The sequence below is a fragment of the Leopardus geoffroyi genome, chromosome E3 (genome assembly GCF_018350155.1).
Source record: "Leopardus geoffroyi isolate Oge1 chromosome E3, O.geoffroyi_Oge1_pat1.0, whole genome shotgun sequence".
NCBI lineage: Eukaryota > Metazoa > Chordata > Mammalia > Carnivora > Felidae > Leopardus > Leopardus geoffroyi.
In genome coordinates, this window is record NC_059340.1 from 29,054,415 (window position 1) to 29,068,470 (window position 14,056).

The window sequence follows — 14,056 nt, forward strand, 5'->3', positions numbered from 1 at the left end:
AGGTTCGCTACCGCCATCGGGAGACGCTGCCCCAGTTTCCACGCCAGGCTGGGGGAAACACCTGCCTCAGGATGTTCGAGGCCTTGTCATTCTTCCAAATCCTTTTATTAGCGCTTTCTCTTTGCAAAATGTTCAGACAAGTTTTGATGGGCTAGAGGTTTCCTAACCATTAAGATATGATAATAACAGCTAGACCTTATCCCACCATGAGAATCTAGAGCCAACATACGACACGAGAGGCTGGTTTCAAATGCCTCGGGCATCACTGGCAATGAGTTTATCCGCCCCCCTCCAGCAGACATGACCTTGCGAAAGCCAGGGGTCTCTGCACCATTAAATAACCAATCAGATGGCCCCCAGGCAGTTCACCAAGAGCTTGGGCTTCAAGGCTACCAGTGTCAGGTGAGTTCTCTCAGTGAAGGAAGCAGACAGGGTGAGGAAACACAATGAAAAACAGCCGGGGACGGACGCCGGGCTCAAGGAGGAGTAGGGCTTGCAGCAAACGGGGGGCTGGCAGAGGTCTGTCCCAGGGAGGGCAGCCTGCCCTCTCCCCACCGCCCCCAGTGACCACTACCATGTACAAACGCACCCTCCCCCCCTTCCCGTTTATCGGATCTCCTGATTTGTCAGAAGTCAGGAATCCACATTTTTCCGTGAACTCTTTCAATCAGTAAACAGTAGCAATTACAAGTAATCCACAATTAAAATAAGGCCAAAGCAGCACACTGGTAGACTAGATCTGATCCCCCGTTTGAAACCCGTACCTCAGACACTCTTATTTATTTTTAATGTTTACTTTTGCGAGAGAGCGAGCGAGTGCACGTGAGCAAATGGGGTAGGAGCAGAGTACGCAAGGGACAGAGGATCCAACGCAGGCTCTGTGCGGACCGCAGAGAGCCTGATGCAGGGCTCGAACTCAAGAACCGTTAGATCGTAGCTTGACGCTGAACCAACTGAGCCACCAAGGTGCCCACTCATATTTAAATGCTGACTGAGCCTACTTATGTTTGAGGCGCTGAGTCCTAAGGACAAGAGGGAGGGGCAAGACTCAGTGCTGACCCTTGCAAGGTAGAGTCTACGCCATCATTGGTGGAAGCTAGAGGGCTTGGTCTCCGTGGGTATCCAATCCAGACAGGTGAGTGACTATTCTGTCCTAAGAGATGTCTGGGAAGACGCTGCAACCCAGCTCAAGAACCATTCCAGTCTTCGTGTCATTTATTCCTTTCACAAATATTTACTGGGCACCTACTATATCCCAGGCACCATTGTACCGTGGAGATAAACACAGGCCAAAAAAAACCAAAAAAAACAAAAACAACCCACAAAAAACAAAAACCTGCCCCTGTGGAACTGACCTGTTTGTGGGAGTTTACAGAAAATAAACAAAGTAAAATATCTGATGTATTAGATTAGTTCAAGGGGGTGTGGGGACGGGTACAGGACAGAGTGCAGAGAAGGACTGGGGGCACAAGGAAGTGGCAGGGAGTTAAGAGAAAGCTGCCTGAGGTGACATGTGACCAAACATTTGAAGGTAAAGGAACATTCCAGGCAAGGAAACAAGTGCAAAGGCCCTGAGGCAGGCTAGAAACCACTGTGGCAGGAGCAAAACGAGACAGAAAGTAGTAGGCGATGAGGTCAGAGAGGTGATGGGGCCAGCTTCTGCTGACTCCTGTAGGCCTAAACCTTTTCACTTCTACCTGAGGGAGGTGGGGAGCCACTGCAGGGTTTCACGCACAAGAGGGACAAGACCTGACCTGTGTCTTGAACAGGACCCTGCCAGCTGCTGAGGTGAGACTAGACCGTAGGGGATCAAGGACCGAAGCAGGGAGAGCAGTGAGGGGGGAATGTTCGACTCCTGGAGTGAGCTGAGCAATGGTGGCTCTGGCCAAAATGAGGTGGGGGCGGCGGCCGGCTGTGAGAAGCTGGCAGATTTGGAAACATTCGGATGCAAGCGGCAACAGCAGAGGCGTGGCAAGGGAGGGAAAGCGAGGAGTCAAGGATGCTGCGGGTTTGGGGTCTGGGCCTCCGAGGACAGGACGGCGCTGACAGTAACCGAGATGCGGAGGGTCCGAAGTCCCGTTTGGGACATGTCAGGTTGGAGATACCCACAAGACATCCCCCGGGGCGGGGTGATACCTACTCCTAAAAGTTGAATCCCCCACCACATTCAAAAGGTGACGCACCTCCAAGAGTATCACAAACAGACCCGGTCCAGCTGGGGGAAGGCCCGGGAACCCCGAATCAGCTCTTGCCCTGCCCTGTCGCCTCAAAGGTTCCTCCTTTCTCCTCCCAGAGCCATTTACCTTCTTACCTCAGGCCCATCATGCCGCCGTTCTGGGCCTTGAATTCCTGCAGGAACGGGTGGGGTGAGGGGAGGACCATCCAGGGTCCCTTTCGGCTCTAACAATCCAAAGGAAGGTAGAGGAAGGCAAAGAGATCGGTCTGAAAACCTACAGAAAACTTGTTGAGGGGGGGAGGTTAGGGGTGCAATTTGGCCGTTCAAAGACTGTTGTGAACCCAGGAGGAACTAGAAGAGATAAATACACTCACTCCAAGGCCAGATCTCACCCCAAGAGAAATTTCTAACGGCTTCTAAAATATTCCCTTTTCTCCCAGCCCTTGGCTGCTTATTCACATAGTCAGGGATTTCGCGTGTTCTCCAGGGCAAACGGGAGCTCAGGGGCCAAGTATGAGCAGGACTCCATGAACAGCAACACGGGCCTGCTACTTCTATTAGCCACTCTCAGCGACAGCAAGTGCAGCAGCAAAAACTAACTAGAGAATTCCAGCTGGTGTGGACCGCTGACAATTACTGGACGCTAACTGTATACTCAACAGCAATACCCTACACAACGGCCAAGGATTTGCTCATTTGATCCTTGGGCCACCGGTCTTTGCTTAGTATTGCGTTGTCCCCCGTTTCCCACACGGGGAAACTGAGGCACGCAGAGAAATCACTCGCCGAAACTGCAGAGCCAGGATTTGAAGCCCGGGGACGCAGGCACTCGCTCTGAGGCACCACAGCGCACTGCTTACTAATTTGTTTCTCCGACTTTTTGACATTTTTCCGATTTTTCTATTCTGGGTCTGCAACATAATAAATATTTTTAAAAAATTAACCCACAAGGAGGGGCAGCTGGGTGGCTCAGTCAGTTGAGTGTCTGACTTCTGCTCAGGTCATGATCTCACAATTCATGGGTTCAAGCCCCATACCGGGCTCTGTGCTGACAGTGCGGAGCCGGGAGCCTGCTTAGGATTCTGTCTCTCCCTCTCTCTCTGCCCCTCCCCCACTTGCACTCTGCAAGTGTGTGTGTGTGTGTGTGTGTGTGCGTGTGTGTGTGTGTGTCTCTATCTCTCAAAAAATAAATAAATATTTTTATTTATTAAATTTTATTAAATGTATATATATATTTATAATTTTTATAAATTTATAAATTTTATAAAAATTTATAAATGTTTATAATATATAAATATAAATTTATAAATTTATTAAATTTATTAAATTTTATTAAAAAAAATTTTTTAAGTTACCCACAAGGAGAGACTCCTATTCCCAACCACCATACAAACACCAGCCACAAAACAGCCCTTCTTACCAGCACTAATGGGAAAAACAAGCTGGTGCTGGTATATCTGGGTAAAGAAGCACCTCTTCTCTCCCTCCAGAGCATTTGCCTAACTGAAGGTGGTTAAGTCCCTGGAACCCACACCATGGGCCATTTCCACATTCTGGTTCTTCTGGACTTTTCAGTTCACAGGGCAGAGGCAGGCAGTGGCCCAGGAGCAAAGCTCTGATAAGAGTCTCACGTGGGCCAGTCCCTTTAATTTCTAAACACAAGGCCTTGGTCACAGAGAAGCCAGGTATAAGGGGCGGGGCAGCAGCCCCATCCCTCCGCCCCCTCCCCAGCTGAAGAAAACGAGAATCCACAGGAAGGACAAGCAACTGGAAATATACAACTTCACCTTCAGAAAGAAGGGACTCTATTCGGGGCACAGGCTGAGCCTCCTATACAAATGATCTCATTTACTCTTCAAACAACCCTAAGAATTGGGACTTTTTTGGATCCTGCCCCCATTTTACAGATGAGGAAACTGAGGCACAGAAAAGTAAAGTGGCTTCCCTCTCCCAGCCTGGAGTGTGCCGCCCTAGAAAACACAGAAAGTAGTGTGCCTGGGTGGCTCCGTGGGTGAAACGTCCGAATTCGGCTCAGGTCATGGTCTCACAGCTCGTGGGTTCCAGCTCCACGTTGGGCTCTGTGCTGACAGCTCAGAGCCTGGAGCCTCTTCCAATTCTGTGTCTCCATCTCTCTCTGCCCCTCCCCTGCTCACTTGCGCGCGCGCGCTCTCTCGCTCTCTCTCTCTCTCTCTCTCTCAAAAATGAATAAACATTAAAAAAAAATTTTTTTGGGGGGGGCGCCTGGGTGGCGCAGTCGGTTAAGCGTCCGACTTCAGCCAGGTCACGATCTCGCGGTCCGTGAGTTCGAGCCCCGCGTCAGGCTCTGGGCTGATGGCTCAGAGCCTGGAGCCTGTTTCCGATTCTGTGTCTCCCTCTCTCTCTGCCCCTCCCCCGTTCATGCTCTGTCTCTCTCTGTCCCAAAAATAAAAATAAACGTTGAAAAAAAAATTTTTTTTAAAAAAAAATTTTTTTTTTTAAACACAGAAACTACCTGCTTTCTGTTACATTTGGTTTCTCTAGCTACCTAGAAGTTCTCACACTTCAGTGGCCAGCTTTGAAACTCTGCTTCCAAGCTCCAAACCCTCCCTCCCCCACCCAAAACTGGGGCATCCAGGAATCCAGAAGAAGGGACAGAGGAAAGTCTGCAAGGGCAAAGACTCGGAAAAAGGGAGGGTCTGGCAACCAAGGCCATACATTGCCTGCCCCAAGCAAAACAACCATGTGGTAATTTCTGTAGCAAAAAGTCCAAAGAGAAAGAGAAAAAAAAAAAAAGACACAATTGGTTTTCCTGGATGAACTTCTTAAGCTAAATAAACAGAGTACCCCCAAACACACTTTGCTTTGGAAAACCTCATTAACCATCAACTGCCAGTTGTCACTAATAAAGTCCATCCTGATGCAAAATGTGATTCCCAGTCAACCTATTTGTTTTCCCCCTGTGTAATCTAAGATAAGAAAATAAACAAGGAAGCACTCCAAAATTCACAGCAACACTAGACCAGATCTCCCTCTGGATTCTTGCAAAAATAATCTTGCGGCTGTTACACCTGGCAGAGGTAACAGGGATTCCACAGGTTTTCCAAACGGAGTCCTACTTTGCAAATGCTCTGTCCTCCAGTCCCCCAGACCCCGAATGCAAAAGTTATCTGTCAGATTCCCAGCCCTAGAGTCAATCTCTCATCCTATCAGCCTGAAATCTGGGAGACGTACTAAGGTGTATTTGATTGTTCTACCAAACGACACCCCCCCCCCAAACAAAGCCTTCCCCTGGGGCCCTCAAGGATGACTTTTTCAACACTACAAAGGCAGCAGGCAAGGGAAGGGCCACAAGACAGAACAAGGAGGTATTTTTGGATGCTAATCACCAGCTCCTAAGAGCCAAGGCTGTTTCTCTCTCCTGAATCCAAGACAAAAGAGGGAAAACAAAACTATCCTGTCCAGGTTCGCCTACTGTTTCCCAATAATCAAGAGAGTGTGCCACAGACGTGCCCTCCTGGAACAAAGAGGTAAATCGCATTAGAGGGAAGCTAAAGCCCAAGACAGTGGGGATTAAACCACAGAAAGGGAACTCAGGAGCCAGAGCCAGGCCAGCACTGAGCATGCAGAGGAAAACTTGCCAGGGAAAAAGCCACGTGCATCCCCACAGACAGGAGCCTCACATTACAGAGGTGGGACGGCCCTGCACCCCAAACCTGACAGAAGGGCTCGGTGAGGCAGCGGGGGACAGCCCTACCTTCTTTCCTGGCTGTTCCCCAAACTTCCCATATCCTTCCCGTTTCCCCAAACCCCCCTATAGTAATTAAACAGACAGAAAGTAAAAGACGGCAAAAATACGTAACCACAGGAGCGTAATGTTGATGCAGCACAACCGGGGAAGGGGCAAACATCCCTTCCTCCAGCCCGAGCCTCTTCCCAGCTCAGCCCTTGGGAATGGGGCGTTCTTGGTGAAAGGGGGGACCCCAATCCACAAAAGACATGGGAGAACTTAAGCCGGGAAACCACCCCCTGTGCCGCCGCCCTCCCCCCACCCCCCAATCCCTGGCGTCCCCTCCCGCGGAAGGTTATTTTTAATTGCAGGGGCAACCGCAAAGCAGGAAGCCCTGTCCCCCAAGCTCTGGCCCCTAACGTTTCCCCTAAAGCCCCGGAGCCGGGCACATGCACAGCCCCTGCCCCGTTCCCGGGAGCTGAGCTGCCAAGGTCCCCCCGCCCCTCCGCCCGGCTCCCATCGGCGGCGCCCGCGAGGGGCCGGGCGCGGGAACCCCGGGCCGGCTGCGGAGCGGACGAGGCGGCACCGGGCGGCCGCGGGGGGCCGCGGGGGGCCGCGGGGGGCCGCGGGGGCTGCGGGCCCCGCCGGGCCCGCCCGGCGCTTCCCCTCGCGGGCCGGCCTCCTAGCCGGCGGCCGCCCCCTCCCGGCGGCCCCACGCGGCCCGGGCGGCCGCGGAGCACGTACCCAGAAGGGGTCGGAGCCATCGGCGCTGCAGAAGCCCCGGAGCGCCATGCGGCGGGCGGGCGGGCGGACGGGCCCGGCTGCTGGCGGCTGCTGCTGGCGGCGGCGGCGGCGGCGGCGGCAAGAGGGCGGGAGGCGGCGGCGGAGCGGGCCCGGGGCCGCAACGCCGCCTGGTTGGCCGGCGCGTCACGGGGATGCGGCGCCCCGCCCCGCCCCGCCCCTGCGCGCGGCTCGCCTCCAGCCGCGGGGTGCCGGCGGGCTACGCTGCGCCCTTCGGCGCCCACCCCGGCGGGGGCCCGGGCGGGGGTGTGTGTCCTCCAGGAGCTGCGGGGACCCCTGCGGCCGGACCTTGCGACCCGTTTTCCAATCCCGCGGTGGCGACGGCGACAGCAATGGTAATAGTATCGCCAGGAGAAAACAGGTACTGAGCCCTCCGCCAGCCAGGACAGTGCCAAACGGCTTAGCTGTATCCTCATTGGATCCTTACTAGGAGCCCAGAGGTTGAGTGACTTCTCCAGGGTCACCGGGTCAGCCCCGCCAGCTGAGTCCAGAGCTGATACAGAGGACAGAGACAGTAGGAGGTGGATACGCTCATCGGTCTGCCCTTCACAGATGGAGAAACTGAGGCCCAGAGAGGTGGAGTGACTTGCCCAAGGTCACACAGCTGCCAACGGCACAAGTGGGATCTGAACCCATGACCCATCTGCGCCAGAGGGGTCATGGCGGGAAGACTCCAGTCTCCATCCCAAACCGTTGTCACCCCCCACATAGGTAGAAAGCACCTTGCCATTTTCTCCATCATCTTTAGCAGCACTCAAATAACCAGGTTTTTGATCCTCTTAGAGGTAAACTGAGGCCTGGAGACATATCTTCCTCAACTCAGGTGGGGGTTACATGGGGCAAACCCATGTTAAGTTGAAAATATCCTATGTTGAAAATGCATTTAGGGGGCACCTGGGTGGTTCAGTCCGTTAAGTGGCCAACTTTGGCTCTTGTCATGACGTTCGGTTCATGATCTTGGCTTGATGAGTTCGAGCCCCACATTGGGCTCTCTGCTGTCAGAGCAGAGCCCACTTTGGATCCTCTGTCTCCCTCTCTCTGCCCTCCCCTGCTTATACTCTCTCTCTCTTTCTCTCTCTCAAAATTAAATAAACATTAAAAAAAAAATAATGCATTTAGTATATCTAAGGTACAGAACATCACAGCTTAGCCTAGCCCACCTTAAATGTACTAAGAACACATACATTAGCCTACAGCTGGGCAAAATCAGATCTAACACAAAGCCTACTTTGTAATAAAATGTTGAATATGTCCCGTAATTTGTTGAATATTGTACTGAAACTGAAAAACAGAATGGTTGTTAATCAATTTTAACTGCTCTTGATTATGTGACCAACTGGGAGCTACAGCTTGCTGCATGGTGAGAAAGTATCATAGGGCATATCGCTAGCCTGGGACAAGATCCAAATTCAAAATTCCAAGTCCAGTTTCTACAGAGTGCATATAGCTTTCACCCCATTGTGAAATCAAAAAATTGTAAGTCAAGCCATCATTTAAGTCTGGAACCACCTGTAGTGATAATTAACAGGCATTCACAGTCATGGGACTTCCTAAAGGCATGTTCTTAGCAATGAACATGAATTAACTTAAATGCTCACAACAGCCCCATGAAGTTAGTATTATTATCATGATCCCCATTTTGTGGTTGAGGAAACTGAGCCCCAGAGAGGCAGAGTGATTTGTCAGGGATTACGGAGGCAGTAGGGCTACAAACCACTCTTTGAACTCAGGCAGACCGGGAAGGAAGGAATCTGTAACGCTGACCATTTTGCCATACTGCCTCAGCACTGTTTAATGTACAGGTAGTTAGTGACAGAGGAGCTGGGACTGGGGCCTGAGTATCTAAGCTTTCACTGTGACACCAGCAATGCCTTTCCTTCCTTCTCTCCCCCTTAATCCTTTGCCTGATGTATAGTTTCCATTACACACACACACACACACACACACACACACACACACACACACACACACACACACACCAGCTGCACCACATAAAACAGGAATGGTGATTGAATGTGAGACACCTCCCCCACCCCCACCCCTGCCAAGGATTTAGGGAGATAGGATTGGTTTCTGTGATTTTTTTATTGGCCGAGGCTCCCCTCAGGGTGAGTTTTTAAGGGATAATTTCTTTCAAGTGATAATGCTCCTTGACTGGTTGCTTTGAGATTTATACATCTAACGAATACTTATTGAGCATCTATTATACGCCAGGGCTTGCTAGGAACGAGAGAAAGTTGCTGTTCCTATGCAGTTCGCAGTCTTAGGGTTGGGTTTTTTGTTGTTGTTGTTGTTTGATTTTTTTAAGTTATCTTTAAACCCAACATGGTGCTCGAATTCATGACCCCAAGATCAAGAGTCAGATGCTCTACTTACTGAGTCTCAGAGTGCCCCCAAAGTGTTGGGGTTTTTTTAAAGTATTTTTTTTTTGGTAGGAGGGCAGGTTAATTAAATAATCACACTGTGCTACAGTGAGTGCTTATGTTCACTGAAAAACATCTATAAAAAATGTTCATAAGAACTTTGTTCAAAAAGCCCAAAACTAGATGTCACTGAGTGGCCCATCCGTAGTCAAAAGGGTGAATGAATTGTGCCCTATGCACACAATAGATCACTACACAGCCAAAAAAATAAAAAATAAAAAAAAAAAAAGAATCAGACTGCTGGGGTGCCTGGGTGGCTCAGTTGGTTAAGTGTCTGACTCTTCATTTCGGCTGGGGTCATGATCTCCCAGTTCATGGGTTCGAGCCCCAAACTCTCTCTCCCTGATTCTCTCTCTCTCTCCCTCTCTCTCCGCCCCTCCCTGGCTTTCTCTCTTTCTCAAAATAAATAAATAAACTTCAAAAATCTTAAAAATTAGAAAAGAATCAAACTGCTAACACATATAACAGAAAGAAAGAATGGAATCTCACCCAACGCAGGAAGGAGCAGAAAAAGCTAGGCACAAAAGAGTACATTTGTTCACAACGCCGTTTATAGGAGGATCAAACACAGTCACCGCTAATAGATTTTAAATGTTTTTTTTTTAAATGTTTATTTTTATTTTTGAGAGAGCATGAGCAGGGGAAGGACAGAGAGAGAGGGGGACAGAGACTCTGAAGCAGGCTCTGTGCTGATGGCAGGAAGCCTGATGGGGGGCTCAAACCCACGAACCGTGAGATCATGGCCTAAGCCGAAGTCAGACAAGCAACTGACTGAGCCACCCAGGCGCCCCACAACTAATAGATTTTGATTAGAGTCAGAATAATGGTTACGTGTGAAGGAGGTATTGATTAGGAAGGGATACAAGAAAAACTCCTCAGTAGCTGGTAAAGTTCTATAACTAGATCTGGTGGTAGTTATATGGTTTACACACACACATTTTAAAATTCACTGAGCTGGACGCTCAAGGTGGTTCTACTTTGCTCTAGACAAGTTACATCTTATGTAGAAATGTTAAATAGAGAATGAATAAATGCTAAGTATGAGTAATAACGAGCATACCATTTTCCAGGAATAGGCAAGGTAATGGGCAAGGTCCCATAGCTGGGATGTGGCAAAGACAAGGCCCAGCCCTGCTCTGACCTGGCAAGCCCTCCCCGTGCTTCTCCCGCAGCCACAGACCCGAAGGCCTTCCCTTCTCTTCTCTGTCCCCTTCCTCCCCATCTTCAGCCCTTGTACAATTAAGAAACACCCTAGACCAAGAGGCTCTGGGCCCTGAGCCAAACCCACCCAATGGACAGCCTACAAAATAAAGGGTGATGAAAATGCAGGATGGAGATTTCAAGCACCAGCCCCTTTGCTAGTACGTGATTCAGTGAATCCAGCCGACAAGAATGCCCAAGGGATCCTTTTTAGTTCTCCCTGAATCCTAGCACCCTGTTCCTGTCGGTTTATTTTATAGTACTGGTCACTATTTGCAACCATTTAATTGCTCATTTGCTCCACAGAGGCCTCCCCAGCCACACTGGAAGGTACCAGCCATTGCTGTCGCTCTCGGGAACTGCTACACCAGCCTCCTTCCTGGTGTCCTGTGCCTGCCCCTTCCCACTGCCATCAGCAGCCAGAGGGGTCCTGTTAAAAGCAAGGCAGCTACACACCGCCCCCCCCGCCCCGCACAGAACCTGCAATGGCCTCCCCACCATGCTTAGTCCACAACCCGACCAGATACGATCCAGCAACTCTATTTCTGGGTCGGCACCCACAAGAATTGAACGCAGGGACCCAAACAGATATTTGCACCCTAAGTTGATAGCATCATTATTCCCGAGAGCCAAGCAATGGAAGCCATCCAAGTGTCTGCCCACTGATGAATAAAGCAAATGTGGCTTCTGCATACGATGGAAAATGACTCAGCCTTAAAAACGAAAGAAATTTTGACACAGGCTACAAACTCTGAGCCTTGAAGATGCTGTGCTAAATGAGATAAGGCAGTCAAGGGCCGATATGGTGTGAGTTCTCAGAGTATTCAAATTCATGGGGATGAAGAGTAGAATGGTGGTTGGCAGGGGCTGTGGGGAGGGGAGAAGTGGAGAGTTCGTGTTTAATGGACGTGAACTTGGAGTTCTGCAAGAGGAGAGCACGCTGGAGATGGACGTCGTAAGATCTGCCCAACAGTGTGGACGTGCTTAATGCCACAGAAACGTCCCCTTAAAAAATGCTTAAGATGCTTGGGGTCACCTGGGTGGCTCAGCTGCTTGAGCATCTGATTGTGGCTCAGGTCATGATCTGCAGGTTCGTGAGTTCCAGCCCCATGTTGGGCTCTGTGCTGACAGCTCAGAGCCTGGAGCCTGCTTCGGATTCTGTGTCTCCCTGTCTCTCTGCCCCTCGCCCACTCACTCTCTGTCTCTCTCTCTCAAAAATAAATAAGTATTTTGTTGTGTGTATTTTGCCACAATAAAAGAAATTAGAATAAAAGAAGCAAAATAGAGCGGTTAAAAAAAAAAAATCCCATGAGGCCCCGTGTGACCAAGCCCCTGGCCATCTCCACCGTCATCTTATACCTCTTTGTCCTCAGTCCCTGTTCAGCAGCCACACGGAGGGCTTTCTGTCTCTCGAACACGCCAAGCTCATTCTCACCTCCTGCCTTCGACTCCTGCTAAGCCCTCTGCCTGGAGCCTTCTTCCCCAGATCTTCAAGTGGCCCTTGCTTCCCCTCAGAGCTCCCAGAGGCTTTCCCTAATTAACTTACGCTGAGTAACCCCACTCCCTCTAACTCATCACCTGCTTTATTTTCATGCTAGCATTTAACACTACCTGAAAACGCTTAATTGGCTCTTCTCTCCTCCTAGATGAAAAACATGCCCTTGTCTTCCTTCACGAACTCACTCAACAAATATTTATGGAGCATCAGGCAGTGTCCTGGCCAGGAGCCAGCAAACAACCACCAGCCCTTTGTTTTTGTAAATGAAGTCTTATTGGAACGCAGTGCCATACATTTCTTTATGCCTATTTTTATGGCTGCTGTATCCCTACAACCTCAGAGCTGAGTAGTTCCAACAGAGACAGTCAAATTTGGGAACCAAAAAATCCTGCTGGGTCCTCAGAGGCCAGATCAGGTAGGGCCTCCCAGACCACCACAGGGCACATGGCTTATTCTTGGAGTGAGGCGGGAAGTCATGGGAGGGAACTGAGCAGAAAAGCAGTGTAACTTGAGTTAAGTTTTTTGGTTTGTTTTTAAGTCTATGTATTTTGAGAGAGAGAGAGTAGGGGAGGGGCAGAGAGAGAATCCCAAACAGTCTCCGCATTGTCAGCGCAGAGCCCGATGCAGGGCTTGAACTCACGAACCGTGAGATCATGACTTGAGCCGAAATCAAGATTTGGATGCTTAACTGACTGAGCCACCCAGACGCCCCTTGAATTAGGTTTTAACAGGTCACTCTGGCTGCTGGATGGAGAATAGACCGTGGGCTTGGCAGTGGGAGGGGCAGCAGAAGCAGGGTATAATAAGATCAAAGCAAAACAGGGTTATGACTAAAGGGGCTAATATCAGCCTTGACTGCAAAGTGGACCCAGGGTAGTGAAGTGACCGGACTATTGTGCTCAGAAAGCCCTTATCTGCAGCTCTGTACCTGTGTTGGAAATCAAGGTAACTTCTCCCATCTTCTAGGAGACAGGTGCTTCCTTGGTAGTGATATCATTTCAAACTGCAGATTTTCTATAATTTTAGAAAGCAGAATTCTCAGTGAGTAAGAAAGGGGCAGTCAATCAAAGAAGGAGGTGACTTTGGTGCCTTACAGGTATGGAGTATCCTTGGGAGAAATCTCGTTTCCTGTTGGCTTTGCAATTAGTGTTGTTGTGTCTGTTATCCCAGCCTGAAGAATGGCCAGGCTGAGTGTTTCCTCTCTTGGTCTGAATCTAATTTCTGCTTACTCACAATTAAGGATCATTTACTGCATTTCCTTGTCCTGAGCCTTAAGTGTCTTTTAATGGACAGTCCCCCATTTTTTTTTAAATAACATCATCTTGCTGAAGAGAATGAGCCAATTATACCAAATGTCCCACATTCCGGATTTCTTTTGTTTCTTCGTTGGTGTGGTTGAATTTGTTCCTCTGTCTCTTACGTATTTTGTGAACTTTAGATCTGAAAGTTTCATTGGATTCAGGTTAATAAAGATGCTTTCTGAAGAGGATGCTGCTGACAAGGACAGTGTTAAGAGGATCTGTTTTCCACATAGACCTTCCACCCAGCTCTCTCCTAGATATTCAAGCAAGAGAAATGAAAATGGATGTCCACACAAAGACTTGTACTTGGAGGGGCATTATTCATAATGTCCCCAAACTGGATATTTGGGACAAGCCAAATATCAACAGGTGAACGGGAAACAATTTGCAATACATCCATATGGTGATTACCGCTCAGCAATGAAAAGGAGCTACACCTTAGATCCGTCTCAGAATCACCGTGCTGAGTAAAAGAAACCAGATGCGAAGGGCCACCTGCTGTATACGGTGACTGAAAGCAGACCACTAACTGCCTGGAACCTAGGAAAGGCGGAATTGACTGGAAGGTTGCAGCAGGAGGGAACATTCCAGAATGATGGACATTTCCTTCCTGTATCTCGAATATGGTGGGGATGATACAGGCATATATGTCAGAACTCATCACAGTGGCTACTTTAAATGGGTGTGTTGTATTGCATTCAATTATATCCCGGTGGGGTTTCAAGCAAAAGAGAATCTGTGTAGATCTCTGCTTCTGTGTGTTCTCTCTCCTAAAACCCATATGCCTGTGAAAGTGCCCGAGGTCCAAGGTGTTCCCTCCTTTACAATTGTCCTTCCTCCACTGCACAGAAGTAAGGCAATCCTTGTCACTCTTGTCAGGACCTACTGAGGATGTGGTCGTTCTCCAGTATAAAAACCTGGATGCCAGGCAAAAGCATCATGTGAAATCAC

At 49.5% G+C, this 14,056-nt stretch overlaps 1 protein-coding gene and 1 long non-coding RNA gene across 5 annotated transcripts in view; one reads left to right on the forward strand and one right to left on the reverse strand.

The window, feature by feature from the left end:
* ABCC1 (ATP binding cassette subfamily C member 1) overlaps positions 1-6,848 on the reverse strand; it is a 141,346-nt gene extending 134,498 nt beyond the window's left edge. The window contains exon 1 of one of the 3 annotated variants that reach the window (XM_045460239.1): positions 6,627-6,848. In XM_045460239.1, coding sequence (XP_045316195.1) covers positions 6,627-6,674 — 48 coding nt within the window. In that variant the 5' untranslated portion in view covers positions 6,675-6,848. The remainder of the gene's footprint in view (positions 1-6,626) is intronic. The other 2 variants (XM_045460240.1, XM_045460241.1) reach the window with 2 other exon arrangements.
* Positions 6,836-13,848, forward strand: LOC123588887. 2 transcript variants are annotated; one of them, XR_006708058.1, is made up of 3 exons: positions 6,836-7,044; positions 10,613-11,113; positions 13,243-13,848. It is a non-coding gene; the product is annotated as an uncharacterized LOC123588887 (long non-coding RNA). The 2 variants fall into 2 exon arrangements; XR_006708057.1 differs by lacking the exon at positions 10,613-11,113.
* The last annotated feature ends 208 nt before the right edge of the window (positions 13,849-14,056 follow it).